Source organism: Bufo gargarizans, chromosome 8 (genome assembly GCF_014858855.1).
Source record: "Bufo gargarizans isolate SCDJY-AF-19 chromosome 8, ASM1485885v1, whole genome shotgun sequence".
NCBI lineage: Eukaryota > Metazoa > Chordata > Amphibia > Anura > Bufonidae > Bufo > Bufo gargarizans.
The window spans coordinates 41,657,212-41,671,139 of record NC_058087.1 but is presented as its reverse complement, the minus strand read 5'-3'; the positions used below and the strand labels follow the sequence as shown (position 1 = coordinate 41,671,139).

The 13,928-nt window shown below is 37.4% G+C and overlaps 1 protein-coding gene across 50 annotated transcripts in view; it reads left to right on the top strand.

Annotated features, from left to right (window-relative positions):
- Positions 1-13,928, top strand: part of TTN (titin) — a 249,119-nt gene that overhangs the window by 16,223 nt on the left and 218,968 nt on the right. For 48 of the 50 annotated variants that reach the window (XM_044303159.1, XM_044303130.1, XM_044303158.1 and 45 more), the window contains exons 5-21: positions 768-853; positions 965-1,209; positions 1,900-2,116; positions 2,526-2,675; positions 3,560-3,694; positions 5,071-5,196; positions 7,045-7,338; positions 7,430-7,555; positions 8,743-9,009; positions 9,266-9,331; positions 9,676-9,934; positions 11,417-11,474; positions 11,936-12,139; positions 12,458-12,600; positions 12,706-12,893; positions 13,169-13,399; positions 13,620-13,864. In XM_044303159.1, the coding sequence (XP_044159094.1) occupies positions 768-853; positions 965-1,209; positions 1,900-2,116; positions 2,526-2,675; positions 3,560-3,694; positions 5,071-5,196; positions 7,045-7,338; positions 7,430-7,555; positions 8,743-9,009; positions 9,266-9,331; positions 9,676-9,934; positions 11,417-11,474; positions 11,936-12,139; positions 12,458-12,600; positions 12,706-12,893; positions 13,169-13,399; positions 13,620-13,864 (3,040 nt within the window). The remainder of the gene's footprint in view (positions 1-767; positions 854-964; positions 1,210-1,899; positions 2,117-2,525; positions 2,676-3,559; positions 3,695-5,070; positions 5,197-7,044; positions 7,339-7,429; positions 7,556-8,742; positions 9,010-9,265; positions 9,332-9,675; positions 9,935-11,416; positions 11,475-11,935; positions 12,140-12,457; positions 12,601-12,705; positions 12,894-13,168; positions 13,400-13,619; positions 13,865-13,928) is intronic. The other 2 variants (XM_044303118.1, XM_044303133.1) reach the window with 2 other exon arrangements.

Sequence of the window (13,928 nt, the reverse complement as noted above, 5' to 3'; positions counted from 1 at the left end):
AAACAGTTGATCGGGAGTGCTAAGAGTCGGATTCTTATCGATCAGATATTTATGACCTATCTTGAGCATAAGTCATCAAAATAGGAGTCGTGGAAAACCCCATTAATTACCAAGTGATATGATGCGTATACTAGTGAAACAAAGTATACTGTGTTGTCTGGACTCTTCCCTGGACTCATGTCCTGTAGTTTACATGCAAAGCGAGCTGTATTCTAACTTATTTTTATACCTAATACTACAACAGAGCACTTTTAGAATGCCCAACACAGCAGTATAAGGACATACTGGTGGCTTACAACACGCTAATGGCAGGTTATCTTTAATTATCGATGATATGAGTTTCACTATGGTGGCAAGTAGGGATGAGCGAACTTCAAGCTTTGAAGTTCGTATTCTGGTTTATTGTGAATTGCGTTATGGATTCCGTTACCACGGACAATAACACAATTCAATGACGGAATGCATAATGGAATGCCTGAGGCATCCCGTCATAATAGCAGTCAATGGCCAACATAACGGATCCGTCCTTGAATTGTGTTATGGTCCCTGGTAACGGAATCCATAACGCAATTCACCATATACTCGAACTTTAAAACTTGAAGTTCGCTCATCCCTAGTGCCAAGTTCAAGCAATGCTATAAGTTGGTGCCACTAGAACCATGAACAGCTGGGGAGCCATGGGCCGGGGTCTCAATAGATCATGCTCTTATGCCTCATATATCGGTATATCTAGATGATGGTATTCTCATTCTTATTGTCCATCCTAGCTGAAGAAGAAATACCTGCCAAAAAGACAAAAACCATTGTAGCGACTGCTCAGATTTCACAGACAAGACAAGCACGTTTCGAACAGGTAATTTTGCATTGTGTGAACGTGGTTTAGAATTACTTGTGCCACCAATTAATCATAGTGAAACTGTATTTTACTGTAAATCTGACTTAATGTATATGATGCATTTTCCAGAGAGTAGAGGCTCATTTTGATGCGCGATCCAGTACCACAGTTGAAATGACTATTGAAGGTGCTGCAGGACTGCAGCTACCACATAAGACACCTCCCAGAATTCCTCCCAAGCCTTCATCAAAATCACCAACACCTGCACTGATTCCTACAAAGATTCAGATGGTCAGACAGCAATCTCCATCACCTGTACGCCAATCTCCTTCTCCTGTTAGATCAGTGAAAGCACCAGTACCTTCACCTGTCAGGTAACAGAACGTTACACTTTTGCTTTACGATCATTCTTGCCTATGACTTTGTATAGCATCAAAAGCCTTAGTAATAGTATTATTAGCTGCTCGTTATCACTATTCTGTGATCAGCTGGGGTCTTACAATTTTAGAACATTTGAAATGACTATTGAAGGTGGCGCATCAAGCGTCAGCACAGAGTTATTAAGACTGGCGTCTAAAATGCCGGTCCTAATAAATGACCCTAAATGTGTTGCATTGTAGTCAGAATAGACTAGGACATCAGATGGAGATTACAGAAATTCTTCATGTGAATTAGCGCTTAGTTTTATAAAAAGTTGCGCCTGGCTTGCAAGAAACTTGTTTAGCATCTAAAAATTTCATGTAGAGAAATACTGCCACCTAGTGTATATTTCTCAGAATACAATGTTCTCAGAATGTTCTACGAATCATACAACGCTCTATATCATTTGACTAAATGATATTAAGATTCCTGATTTCGTATTATTTTCCAATTATTTCATGCCATGAGAATGGGGGGTTTCTGTTCTATCTTTGGTATAAAATAAATCTCGTTTTAGTATTTATTTTCAAAGATGAAAAGTTTAGGTGTCCCAAAGATGAGTCACCTCAACGCGTCTTTAATATAGAAGTTTATTATATCTATGCCCTTTAAAACATAACACAAATGTATTTTATTCCCAACAGGTCAGTCTCTCCGGCTGGAAGAGGACTGTCTACTTCTCCAATTAGATCTGTGAAGTCTCCTTCACCTGCAAGGGCCACTCCAACACCAGTTGGTGCTGAAGTCCCTCCTCCTTGGAAGCAGGAAGTATTTGTATCTTCTGCAGCCTCACACATAAAGACTGAGCAGAAGTGGGAATCGAGGGAGCAGGTCACAGTTACTGGAATGGAAACCAGAGAGGTAAGGGCTTCACTATATATGTCAATATGAAGACTTCATACCATCAGTTATTAGGCATGCACTACACAAAGAAAGCAGGGTGCAGAACTAGAGTTGGGCCTCCAAGTGCAATTATGAAAGCTTGTGAGATTTACATTGCACTTACGACAACTGCCCGACAATGATATTGTACCATGTAAAGTTTGCAGTCTTCTGCAACTCTTAGGTGGACACAAGAACATTGAACATATCGTATGATGTAAAGTATTCCTAAGGCCTCAACCAGAGGAGAACTTTAGCTTTGCACTTTTCATTCGTTGTGTAGCCTGTGCCTTAACATAATGGGTTTAAAAGGAGGTGTTTGTTTGTTTCCACATATTTTCTATATTGTTCTTTTTATGCATATTTTAATGTAATGTAACTGATATAGGTCCATGGAGCAGGGAAAACAGCAGCTGTCGCTACTGTAGTTGCTGCTGTTGACATGGCGAGAGTGAGAGAACCTACTCCAACTGCCACTGAACTGACTTCTAAAAGGACAGCGACGACTGCTGTGCAGATTCAGCCTGTCCATGAGCAGGTAATAATGAAGTCAAACATTATAGCAGAACTTAAGAGCAATGACACAACTAAACCAGGGGCAGACTGGCCACGCTTGTACAAGAAAACAATTCCTATGGCAGTACTTCCTAACCTCACATGTGTGAAGTCTATGATTCCTTTCTATCACTGACCAGAAATTAAGTTCCCTGTAGAGCTGAAATACCTTTGGCCCAGAGATTTCTGTTGTTGGTAGTATGACTTCAAATTCCAAGCAAAGATCCATTCAAACTAGTGGTATGAGCAGCACCAAAGGGATTCTCCTGGCATTTTATAAAAACTGGCCTTTCTTCTGACCCTAATTTGGTTAATACTTACCCGTTTGTGGTGCTGCCCATGTTGCCATCTATGCTGTACTCACACGGGCTGTTCTGTTTGGGTCATGTCTAAGATATGTACCCTTCTTTTCCTGTTCAGCTGCATAACAGTAAATGCAGCTGAAGTGCACACATTCGGTCAGGACCCGAGCATAAAAGCTTGCAGCCTGTGTGGCTGCAGCGGAGACGGCAGCATCGATGGATCGGCAGATGGGAAAGTATTAGTCAAACAATCTTTTTTCCACAAGTCAGTTTTTATACTGTAATAAGCCCAGAGATCCCCTTTAGCCCTCGAGAGACCATATCATTCTGGATGGTCTGCTCACATGAGTTTATGATGTGGATTTTGACTGGATTTTCTCCTTAAAGACCTTATATTCAGCTAGCCTACTTTCTTGACCAGCTTGTCCCTGATTCATAAGCAAAATATAACAAGAGCTTGCTGTGCGCTTCACTGACCTTCATTATTTCACCATCTGATAACGTACCTTTCCATATTTCCAGTCATCTTTTAGAATTTTAGATTTTTTTTCCCTATAATTACCAGGTACGGAGAGAAGCTGAAAAAACGTCTGTAAGCTCCGTGGTTGTGTCCAGTGAAAAAATGAGACAAGAGACAGTTACAAGAACGGTAGAAGCTGCTGCCACCAAGCGAGAACAGATACACGCAGTTCAAGAACAGGTGATTTCAGCTGCCAAATTTAGAAAGATAACACACCTTAATGTTATAATGTTACTTCCATTTAAATATGTCTTCTAAGATCATACTGGCCAGTACCACTGACTTAAAGAGGTATTCCGGTTTTAACTATTACATTTATTTCTTTAGGCAATAGGATGTCCAACAATTTTGTATTATACATCTATTAAAAATTTTGCTCTCAGACCTTTATTATATCCATGCATTACATCTCCCTAAAGAAAAATAAATGGTACAGTCTATTTTAGTCCTGTAAAATGCATCCATAGGATAGCTAGATAGGACTAAACATGGTGTCAGTCATGTGAGCTGTCATGTGACCCTGACAAGTATCATGTGACCTGGCTTTCAGTTAACTGCCTAGGTATCTAACAGGAGAATAGTAGTGTATTGAGGAGCAGAACAAATACAGTACATACAGTATTACTACCTGCAGCAACATCTCATGTCTGTTAGTGTATAGTTTATCTTATTAACAACATGGCAACATCACTTAGAAACAGGCAGCCATTTTACTGCCCACTACCGACAGACACACAGTGTTGTAGTTACTGTAATAACTACAATACAAATCATGATTACCCCACTAGTCCAATTTATGTATCACATGAATGTGTCCTGCGTGCTGACCCAGCACATGTATGTCACATAACACTGCTTACTCAAAGCCAGGATCTAAAGAATGTCACATGACTAATGCCATGTTTCAGTCAGGCCAAGGATGGATTATATAGGACTGATAGGTAAGTATGCAGAATTTTTAATTTGTGTATATTAGAAGATTATAGAATTTCCTATTATATAAATAAAAAAAATAAAAAAAATGGCATACCCCTTTAACCAAGGGCCTTATCATAGTAAATCCAGTTGTCAATCACCACACATTTATGAATTTAGATTTTTATAACCTAACCACTCTGGGGTGAATTTATCAAGCCCTGCACAACAGAATTCTAGCTTCAAAAAGAGGGGTTTTTTTGTGACTTTTTGGGATCAGTTTTTGTGACTTTTTGATCCCAGCTCCACCTACAGTATAGAGTGAAAATGTGGACAGAGTTTCAAAGTAGATCCCGTTTGTGTCACATTTATGAAGTCTAACTTTTTAAAAAGTCTCAACTTCACACCAGGCATCCCCAAGGCTCTTATAGAAATCGTAACCCCATTGCACTTGTGCCAAATTTATTATTACTGTGCTCCATTTTCATAACCTTGCTCATAGCAACTCCAGTCAAAAAACTAACCTCAGATACGCCTATAATGCTAAATCCCCCTTCTGTGTTTGCTCTTGCATAACAACTGTAATATATAAATAAGAACCTAAAGATTTGCATTGTCCCGTACGTTTAACGATTGCGCAGATGAATTATGATTCAGAAAAAGTCATGGCTGTGGCTACAGTTCTGGCTGCTGTACAACAAGCAAGAAGCCGGACTCATAGTGCAGAAATTCTTGATATCTCTGATGCGATTTCAGAAACTGATAAGGTACCCGCTCAGTGACCACATCAACTGCACTAAATTTGACCAAGGGGCACCTCTTTCTTCTTCACTTCTTTTTTCCAATCACCTCTTTTGGCTTTGTGTTTTGTAAATTGTCACATATACATCACGTGCATGGTAAAACTATGGTTCATATAAGAACAGAGAGCCACTGACAACTCCTGTTTTTTATGTGAGCTACTATCCTTTATGTGTTTGTGCACCTGTGTATTATATGTATATGCATTTCCTTTTTATACTATGATATAAAACAGCACACAAGACATGTACAGTATCAGTATGTGAACCAAACTCTTCAGTGGAGAATTGCAAGTATTGCATCTTCCTTTGTTTTAAAAGGAACCTGTCATTTTGAACATGGTGTTTGTGCTGCTGGCAGAATATTATAGAGCAGGAGGAGCTGAGAAGATTGATATATAGTTGTGTGAGAAAGGATTTTCAGTAAAAAAAATATTTTATATATTAAAATTCCCATTCATTCTGGGCTTTGACGTCAAGGAGGCGGTCCTATCAGTGATTGACAGCCTTCCTTCTAAGACTGTGTATACACAGATAGCTGTCAATCACTGGTAGGACCGCCTCCTTGAATTCAAAGCCCAGAATGAGCAGGCATATAAATGGGAAAATTACTAGTTTGGCTAAATCTTTTTCCATAAATCTATATATCAATCTGCTCATCTCCTCCTGCTCTATGACATTCTGCCTTTAGCTTACATTGCAATTTCATGGTGGCAGGTTCCCTTTAAAGAAGTCTCTTAAGTAACTTCCATTGGCAGCAACTATTTTTGTGTGTTGACTCCACATTTATATATATATATATTTTGATAGTTTTGGAAAAAATAAAATAGTTTGACAAAATTCATATTGCATTTGCCGGTTTCATATGCCCAGATGCATATAAAAACATTTTATTGACAAGCATATGCTTTTCAATACCTTTAGAACAGGATCCCAACATTTTCTCGCCAGGTATGTGCCAAAGGACATCCATCAGTGTTTTATGGTACTGTGGCGTATACGTTTTCTCAGTGTGTATATCAACTGTACAACACACTGACTTGGTGGGAATTTAGCCTAACTTTCTTCGAAGACCCTTTCAGGCCATCTGTCACCAGATTTATAGCAGTAAAACTGGCCGACCTGTTGCATGTGCGCTTGTCAGCTGAAGGCATCTGTGTTGGTCCCATGTGCCCACATTGCTGAGAAAAGTAATGTTTTAATATATGCAAATAATCCTCTAGAAGCAACGGGGGCGTTGCCATTACACCTAGAGGTTCTGCTCTCTCTGCAACTACCATGTTCTCTGCACTTTTATTGAAAAGGCAGGTGTGATCACATTAACACTGCCTGGTCTTTTCAATCAAAGTGCAGAGAGCGCGGCAGTTACAGAGAGAGCGAAGCCTCTAGGTGTAATGGCAACGCCCCTATTGCTCCTAGAGGCTCATTTGCATATATGAAAACATTATTTTTCTCAGCGATTCGGACCCATATAAACATAGGACCAACACAGATAGCTTCTGCTGACTAGTGCACGTCTCAGGTCAGCCTGTTTTACTACTATAAAGCTGGGGACAGAAGCCCTTTAACTGTTGAGCCTCAGTGATTTATGAAAGCATACCTTGATACATAGCTGCATTCTCACTGGCAAGTCCTCAGCCAATAAATGGTTGTTTCCATTGGGAGTGAATAATCACAAAGTTTCAAACTATATAGGGCTTTATCGTCCTGTCTTTATATTCTTGTTTTTGTCTCTGTTTTTTTAAACTGTTTTGCACTTTCTTCTCTTCCCATCTTTATGGAGATTTGTATGAACTGTCTTAATGTTGCCTTTAGATGGAATCTGGGAAAAAAGCAGGAGCTGTGGCTACAGTTGTCGCTGCAGTTGACCTTGCCCGTGTTAGACAACCAGGATACACAGAAGAAGGTTATGCAGAAGAAACAGCTCTGCAGTATGAATACAAAGAGCATGTTTCTGCCAGAAAAACCATTGATGTTTCTGCCAGAAAAACCATTGATTTCTCACCTGAACGCCAAGTTATCACTAAACCCATAAAAGCTCCAGAAGTTCATGTCCCATCCGTGCCAAAAATGATCCCCATTGAACAAGTGCCATCACCTGTTCCACAGGTTAGGCCCTGACTTTATTTTATTCTGCTGTTATTTCTCTTTATAAATGGAATTGGTGCAAAACTCAATGCAACTTTATTGATTAATGTAGATTAAAAGAGCTCCAGAACCACCAACCATACCGGTGGTCCAAGTGGATCAAACTATTTCACATACACCAATTCCACACTTTTCCATCACTAAAGTTACAGTTCCCAAAGCTGAACATACGCATGAGGTAAGAACTGAGTGACATGTGTATCAGGCAATACATATTGTCACCACTGTCTTCACTAAATTATGATCATGATTTTCTTACAAATATCCATTTTACATAAACTAAACATGCACAAAAAATAATTTTCCTGATTGATTTGCTGCATGTTTTTTAGAATTAACAAATGGATATTTGCAATGTTTTGCCTGATACACATTAAATGTAGTTATTAAAACACTCCCTTTCACATTAATACAGGAAAATCTACTTACATCTTTTAACTTTGCAGTTGTATTACTGCGCACTAAAAAAGCTGAGCATTAACATAATTAGCAATTTCCTTTATACTTTCCTCTTAGCAGCAATACATGTATAATGCATAAAATCGCTTCTTCACTCTTTATTTTCCCATTTTCTGCACATAACCTTCTTAGTGTTTTCTGTTTATGTTCCTATGTGTCTTGTGTGTACTGTGACTAGACAGCAACTACTCATTGCGACTCTTGTTTTGATTTTAAAGATGCTCTGTTGTTTTCCTCTTCCAACTTTAATGATCAATGTTAAATAATGTAAACATTTCTCAACAAAATGATGCATTTGTGTAAACTATACTCCAAGTATTACTAGTATAGGATGGATGCAAAAACTGATAGTTTAAATTTCTTTTCCAGTTTATTTTTTGCAATACAATATTCAAAAATACACGAACAGTGCATATGAGCAAGTTGTACTGTCAGGTGAAAGATTTTCATGTACAATAGTATGTAGCACAGTCGCAGTATTGCAAGGCTGAAGGAGACACTATGCCCCCTATTTTTGACGGTTGATACCCATTAATCCCCACCTCTTTCTGACAGTTTTTGATTACTCAGTTGATTATTTGGCAGCCACAGAAATAAAGATAGGTGGCATCCCAGGTGACAGTCAAAACTGACTTACAAAACCTGTTCTGTTCAATTACCTTCAGGAAGAAATAAACAACCCCAAAAAATCTATTTAAAATCAATAATAAAAGTTTATATGCTGCTCAGAAGACCTAAAAAAACTGGTTACAAATTAAGAACCAGTCACAGTTTTAACAAATCCAGCAGTAAGAAAAAAACAATGCAATACGTAAATCATTAAAGCTTGGATAAAAGCAGAGAACATCTTTAAAATGTACAGCTACATGATCATAAGATAACAGATTTCCTTTTTGGGCGGGTCAGGTGTCAATTGCAGGATCAGCGATAGCGACTCTGGAGAAAGAATTAACCACAGCAGCTTCACAAAAGATCACAAAATCTGTGAAAGCTCCACATTTAAAACCAGCTGAACCTCGAGAAAGGGCAGAAAAAGTCTTCTCTCCACCCTTCTCTTTGACAGAAACAACTGAGGCCTGCAAAGCCCGTTCTGATGTTGAAATGAGAAGAGATGTAGACGTGATTGTTTCAGGTGGCTTTGCGCGTGAAGATATATTTCAGTATCAGTATGAGGTTGGTGATCAAAAAACTTCTTCGACTTCCTTAATTCTTTGCATAATATCCAGCTATAACAAAAGTCTTTCTTGTCAACGGCACTATATCCTTACTACTCGCTGCTCTCTAAGTATGTGTGTAGTAGTAGTGTAGTGCTTTACTATGCTTCTAACATGACCATATGCAGAAGAAGCTCTAAACATATAGTGCACCCATTAAAGATATATTTAGACCCATGTCTATAGAAAATCTAACTGTCTTCCATATGTTGCAGGCTGAGGAAGCAGCCCGAGTCCCTGGACCAGCAGAAGTCCCTGTTTCTCCACCAACTTTAGTTTCTGTAAGTAACACATTTAAAAGATCTGTACATCTTTACTTGGATTGTTCTATATATTTCCCCCTGGGATCTCACTAAGCTTAGCATAATTAAAGTCTATTCTATTTCAGGCCACTCTTTACTTTTTATTTACTTACCATTTTGAGCATTGGTATTTCTTTCATGCATTGCAAGAGTAGTTATTACAGCTTTATTAAACCAAAGATTTGTAAAAGCTACATAAGAATCATAATTGTCTACTGGGCAATGAATTGGGCTACACAGGAAATAATCATATTTTAAAATATTGTATACCTAAAATATTTGGAAGTATACAGCAAGAAAACGAATTTTCTTCTTGTTCACAGGGCTTGAAAAATGTGACAGTCCTTGAAGGAGAGTCTGTCACTTTGGAATGTACCATTGCTGGGTACCCTTCACCAACTGTGGTTTGGTATCGCGAGGATTATCGAATTGAAAATTCCATTGATTTCCAAATTACCTATGAAGAACAAATTTCACGTCTTGTGATTCGCGAGGCATTTGCTGAAGATAGCGGCAGATTTACTTGCACAGCAACCAACGAGGCAGGCACAGTCAGCACTTCTTGCTACCTCCTCGTTCAAGGTAAGCCATTATCACTTGTTTGGGTTTATTTTGGGCGGTGGTTGAAAACAGCAAGACTACAGAATGTTAGGAGCAGCTACATTTTATTACCTTCTTGTATCTATGGTGAATAGCTGGGCAGTGATCTTTGTGGTCTACTTTTATTGAAGTCTGTTTCAGTGGACTCTTTTTAGTGTTGAATTCTAAGGTTGAAGTCAATGTGACCTTCTAGTCATGTAAAAGCTTGCGGTTGGGCAGAGTATGGGTGGAGTTTTTTAAGGTTTGGAGTTTCTTCCATGGTCCACTACCATAACATGAGTAAATGCTGATTTTCCCTATGTAATGTAGGAATTCTAGTCACATGACATTTCCTGCTCTACTAGAATAAAGAAAAATAGCTATTTCACACCTTCTTGCATGGTTAAAATTAAAATGAAAGTCAGGCTTTTTAAGGAAACTTCTTTTCTTCCTCAATCCTTTTCTTTTTAATAAATCCACTTAGCTTTGACTCAAAAGACCGAAGCAACACTACAGCTAAATTCTATGGGGTACATATACTATTCTAGTTACTGGCATACATTATAGTAAATCTGTGAGGCCACTCTTCCTACAGAGAAGCCCCACCCACTTTTTCATAAGGAGTGAGGGTGGTATGAAATGAAAAAGGTAGATTTTTTGCCCAAAAAGTTGCGACATTTCAATGCCAGAAAACTGTCAGCCTTTAATGAATTTTAGTCAATGTTTTAGATGACTTGTTTGTCACTACCCTGTCTTCTCCAGTATTTATGGTCTTCTAGTAGTAGATTATTAAACCTACTGCAGTATTAGATTTTGTGTACAGTTTTTATTAAAAAGAGACTTTCACCACCATAACTAAAGAAAGGCATACCAGCAAGTTCTACTGAGCAGCTCCTCAAGATCCAGTTTAGCATGCTACTAGAAAGTACATCCAGTATGATTACAGATTCTCTCACCTTTAAGGCCCTTTTCACACAACAGTATTTTGGTCAGTATTTTTCCTTGGTATTTGTAAGAAGAAAAAAAACCCGTACAGTAATGTAAAAAGCAAGAAAATGTATAAGACAGATTTGAACCCCTTCCTGACTTTCACTGCTGTGTGGGAAGACTACTAAACTACTAAACTGTTGTTGTCTTAATTTAAAATGCTCATATTCCCAAGCATGGTGAAATGTACCATATTAGTAAAGTGTTAGAACCTTTTTTGGAGACCTGGAATTTCTACTGGATTCTAAATTTTCTTGGCAGCGGGTACGGGGAGGGTATTGCATCTGTTCTACAGGGATTATCTGGAGTGGCAGGTGGTCTGGACTTTGACTTGTTTGAGGTTGATGTTTGTATGACTATATATTTACTGTAATGCAGTTTAACCTTAAATAGCAGTGCTGAGTCATTTAATTGTTGAGTTTAAATCACATTATGCCAAGTAAGTGATTGTATCATAGTTACATAATTGTTTTTTTACAACATTGTTTTTTTTTCTAGTTTCTGAAGAATATGAAGCAAGAGAAACTATTACTGAAAAAATAACAGAAGAAAAACAGTAATTATATTTTTTCCCAATCTTATTTCAATGTTTACGTTATATAGTGTCTGAGGGGAATTGGGTGAAGGAGAACCTAGGAGATAGAGATAACATAACATAGATTTTCTGACTTACACAGTACCATGCTATTTTGGCTAAACACCAAATAATAAACCACTTAGTGATTTTCTATAGCAGCAGAATAAATGGCCTTAGACTTTACACAGTTGAACTAAAAACAGCAGCTGTCCGAGGTACTTCTTCACATAGAGAAGTGCTACTGAGTCCAATACAACAGTGGACGACTTTGATATATAAAATGCAATTGATTAGACAAATGTAAATGTAAAAAAATATATATATATATGGATGACTTTGATATATAAAATGCAATTGATTAGACAAATTTAAATGTAAAAATAAGACCAATAATGTTTGTCATGTCAATTATTAATACCATGGGTGGTCTCTCTTAACAGGATAACAGAAGAACAAAAGATGGAAGTAGAGCTGACTACTACTATTGAGACTGGAGAAGGAGAAGCTCCCTACTTCATCAGAAAACCAACAATCCAGAAGTTAGTTGAGGGAGGTCAGGTTATATTTGAATGTCAGATTGGAGGCAACCCTAAGCCACATATTTACTGGAAAAAGGCTGGTGTTCCCCTAAGTACTGGATACAGGTAATTAAATCTTAATCTCAAATACATAAAAAATTCAATTATTTGAAATGACCAAAAATGTTTTTTTTTTGTTTTACCATAACATCTTTTTAAGAAATCTCTTGTATAAAGTTTATTATATTAGAATAATTAATAATCATTCACACATTTCATTTATTTTGCTACATTGAAACGTACATTGTTAAATTAATACCATAGCAAAAATATAAAATTATAATCATTAGCATATCAATAATCATGTAATATACTTGATAGTTAGATGAACTTGTAAAAAATGAAAAAAACATGTATGTATAATGTGTATATGTGTGCTTACAGATATAAAGTATCATATAACAAGGAAACTGGAGAATGCAAACTTGAGATTTCTATGACTTTTGCTGATGATGCTGGAGAATACAGCGTTGTCATTCGTAACAAATATGGAGAAGTTACTGAAACTACTAGTCTACTGGAGGAAGGTAATTAAGGATCCAAATAAAAAAAAGGGTCATAAATGGAATCTATTTTTTTTATATTGTTATCTTAATTCTTATGCGTCTTCATGATTTTTGGCCTTTTAACAGCTGAATACGACTCTTACATGAGTATGCACGAAGAAACAACTCCATATGTACCTGAACCACAGCTAGCCAAAGACGCACCCATGGCTCCTCAAGCCGTCTATGATAAGGAATATGAAAAAGAGCAAGCCCTTATCAGAAAGAAGATGGCCAAGGATACTACTATAGTCAAAACTACAATTCATGCTGAGGTAACTGTCTACTCAAAAATAAGAATGACATAAAGCTTTGAATACATTATAAAACCGTAAAGAGTTAATCATCTATTTACTGGAGCCATGTATACTTCATATTAATCGCAGGGACTAGTTGCAGACTCAACACCAGTGAGATATCAACACTTTATTCTAAAAGGGTTAAGCTAATAAGCAAAAATACATCTAAAAAATGTAAATTATGAGTTATGTAAATTAATGATTACATTATATTTTTTTTTTGCAATAAATTTTTCATTTTATTTTTGCAGGAGTATCTGCTAACTGCATTTGAAGAGAGACTGATCAAAGAAATTGAATACAGAATTATCAAGATAAGCTTAGAAGAGCTTCTTGAAGAAGATGGAGAAGAAATGATTGTCGATATTCCGGAATCTGAAATTATTGAATCAGGGTTTAATATTAGACTTAAAAGTTACCAGATCCTTGAAGGAATGGGGGTCACTTTCCACTGCAAGATGTCTGGCTACCCATTACCAAAGGTACTTTACCATTAAGCCTATGTCATGGTATGACATGCCATGTTAAAATGTCATGTTAAAATGATGTTTTTTACAATCAAACATACAGTATGCCCTGACTGTCTGTTACCTATGGCTGGGGCTATAGTAAAAAGAAATTAGGTGTTTATGTGGAATTGTCCTTTACAAAGACTCTTCTCCAATCACAAGCTTTTAATATTGCTTTTTCTATTTATTGTAGATTGTATGGTTCAAGGATGGAAAACGCATTAAACAGGGAGGGCGCTATCACATGGAAACCCTATCAGATGGAAGGGCCAGTCTGCGCATCCCTGTTCTGTTAACGGAAGATGAAGGCATTTATACTGCTTTGGCCAGTAATGTTAGAGGAAATGCCATTTGCTCAGGAAAGTTGTATGTGGAGCCAATGGCACCTACTGGTGGTCCAACCTATCTACCAGCTCCAGAAGCTGTGAAAAGAATAAGGTATTCCTCTTTTTCATATATATTCTCACTTTGATGTTCTGCTTTAGGTGCATTGTTCACTCCC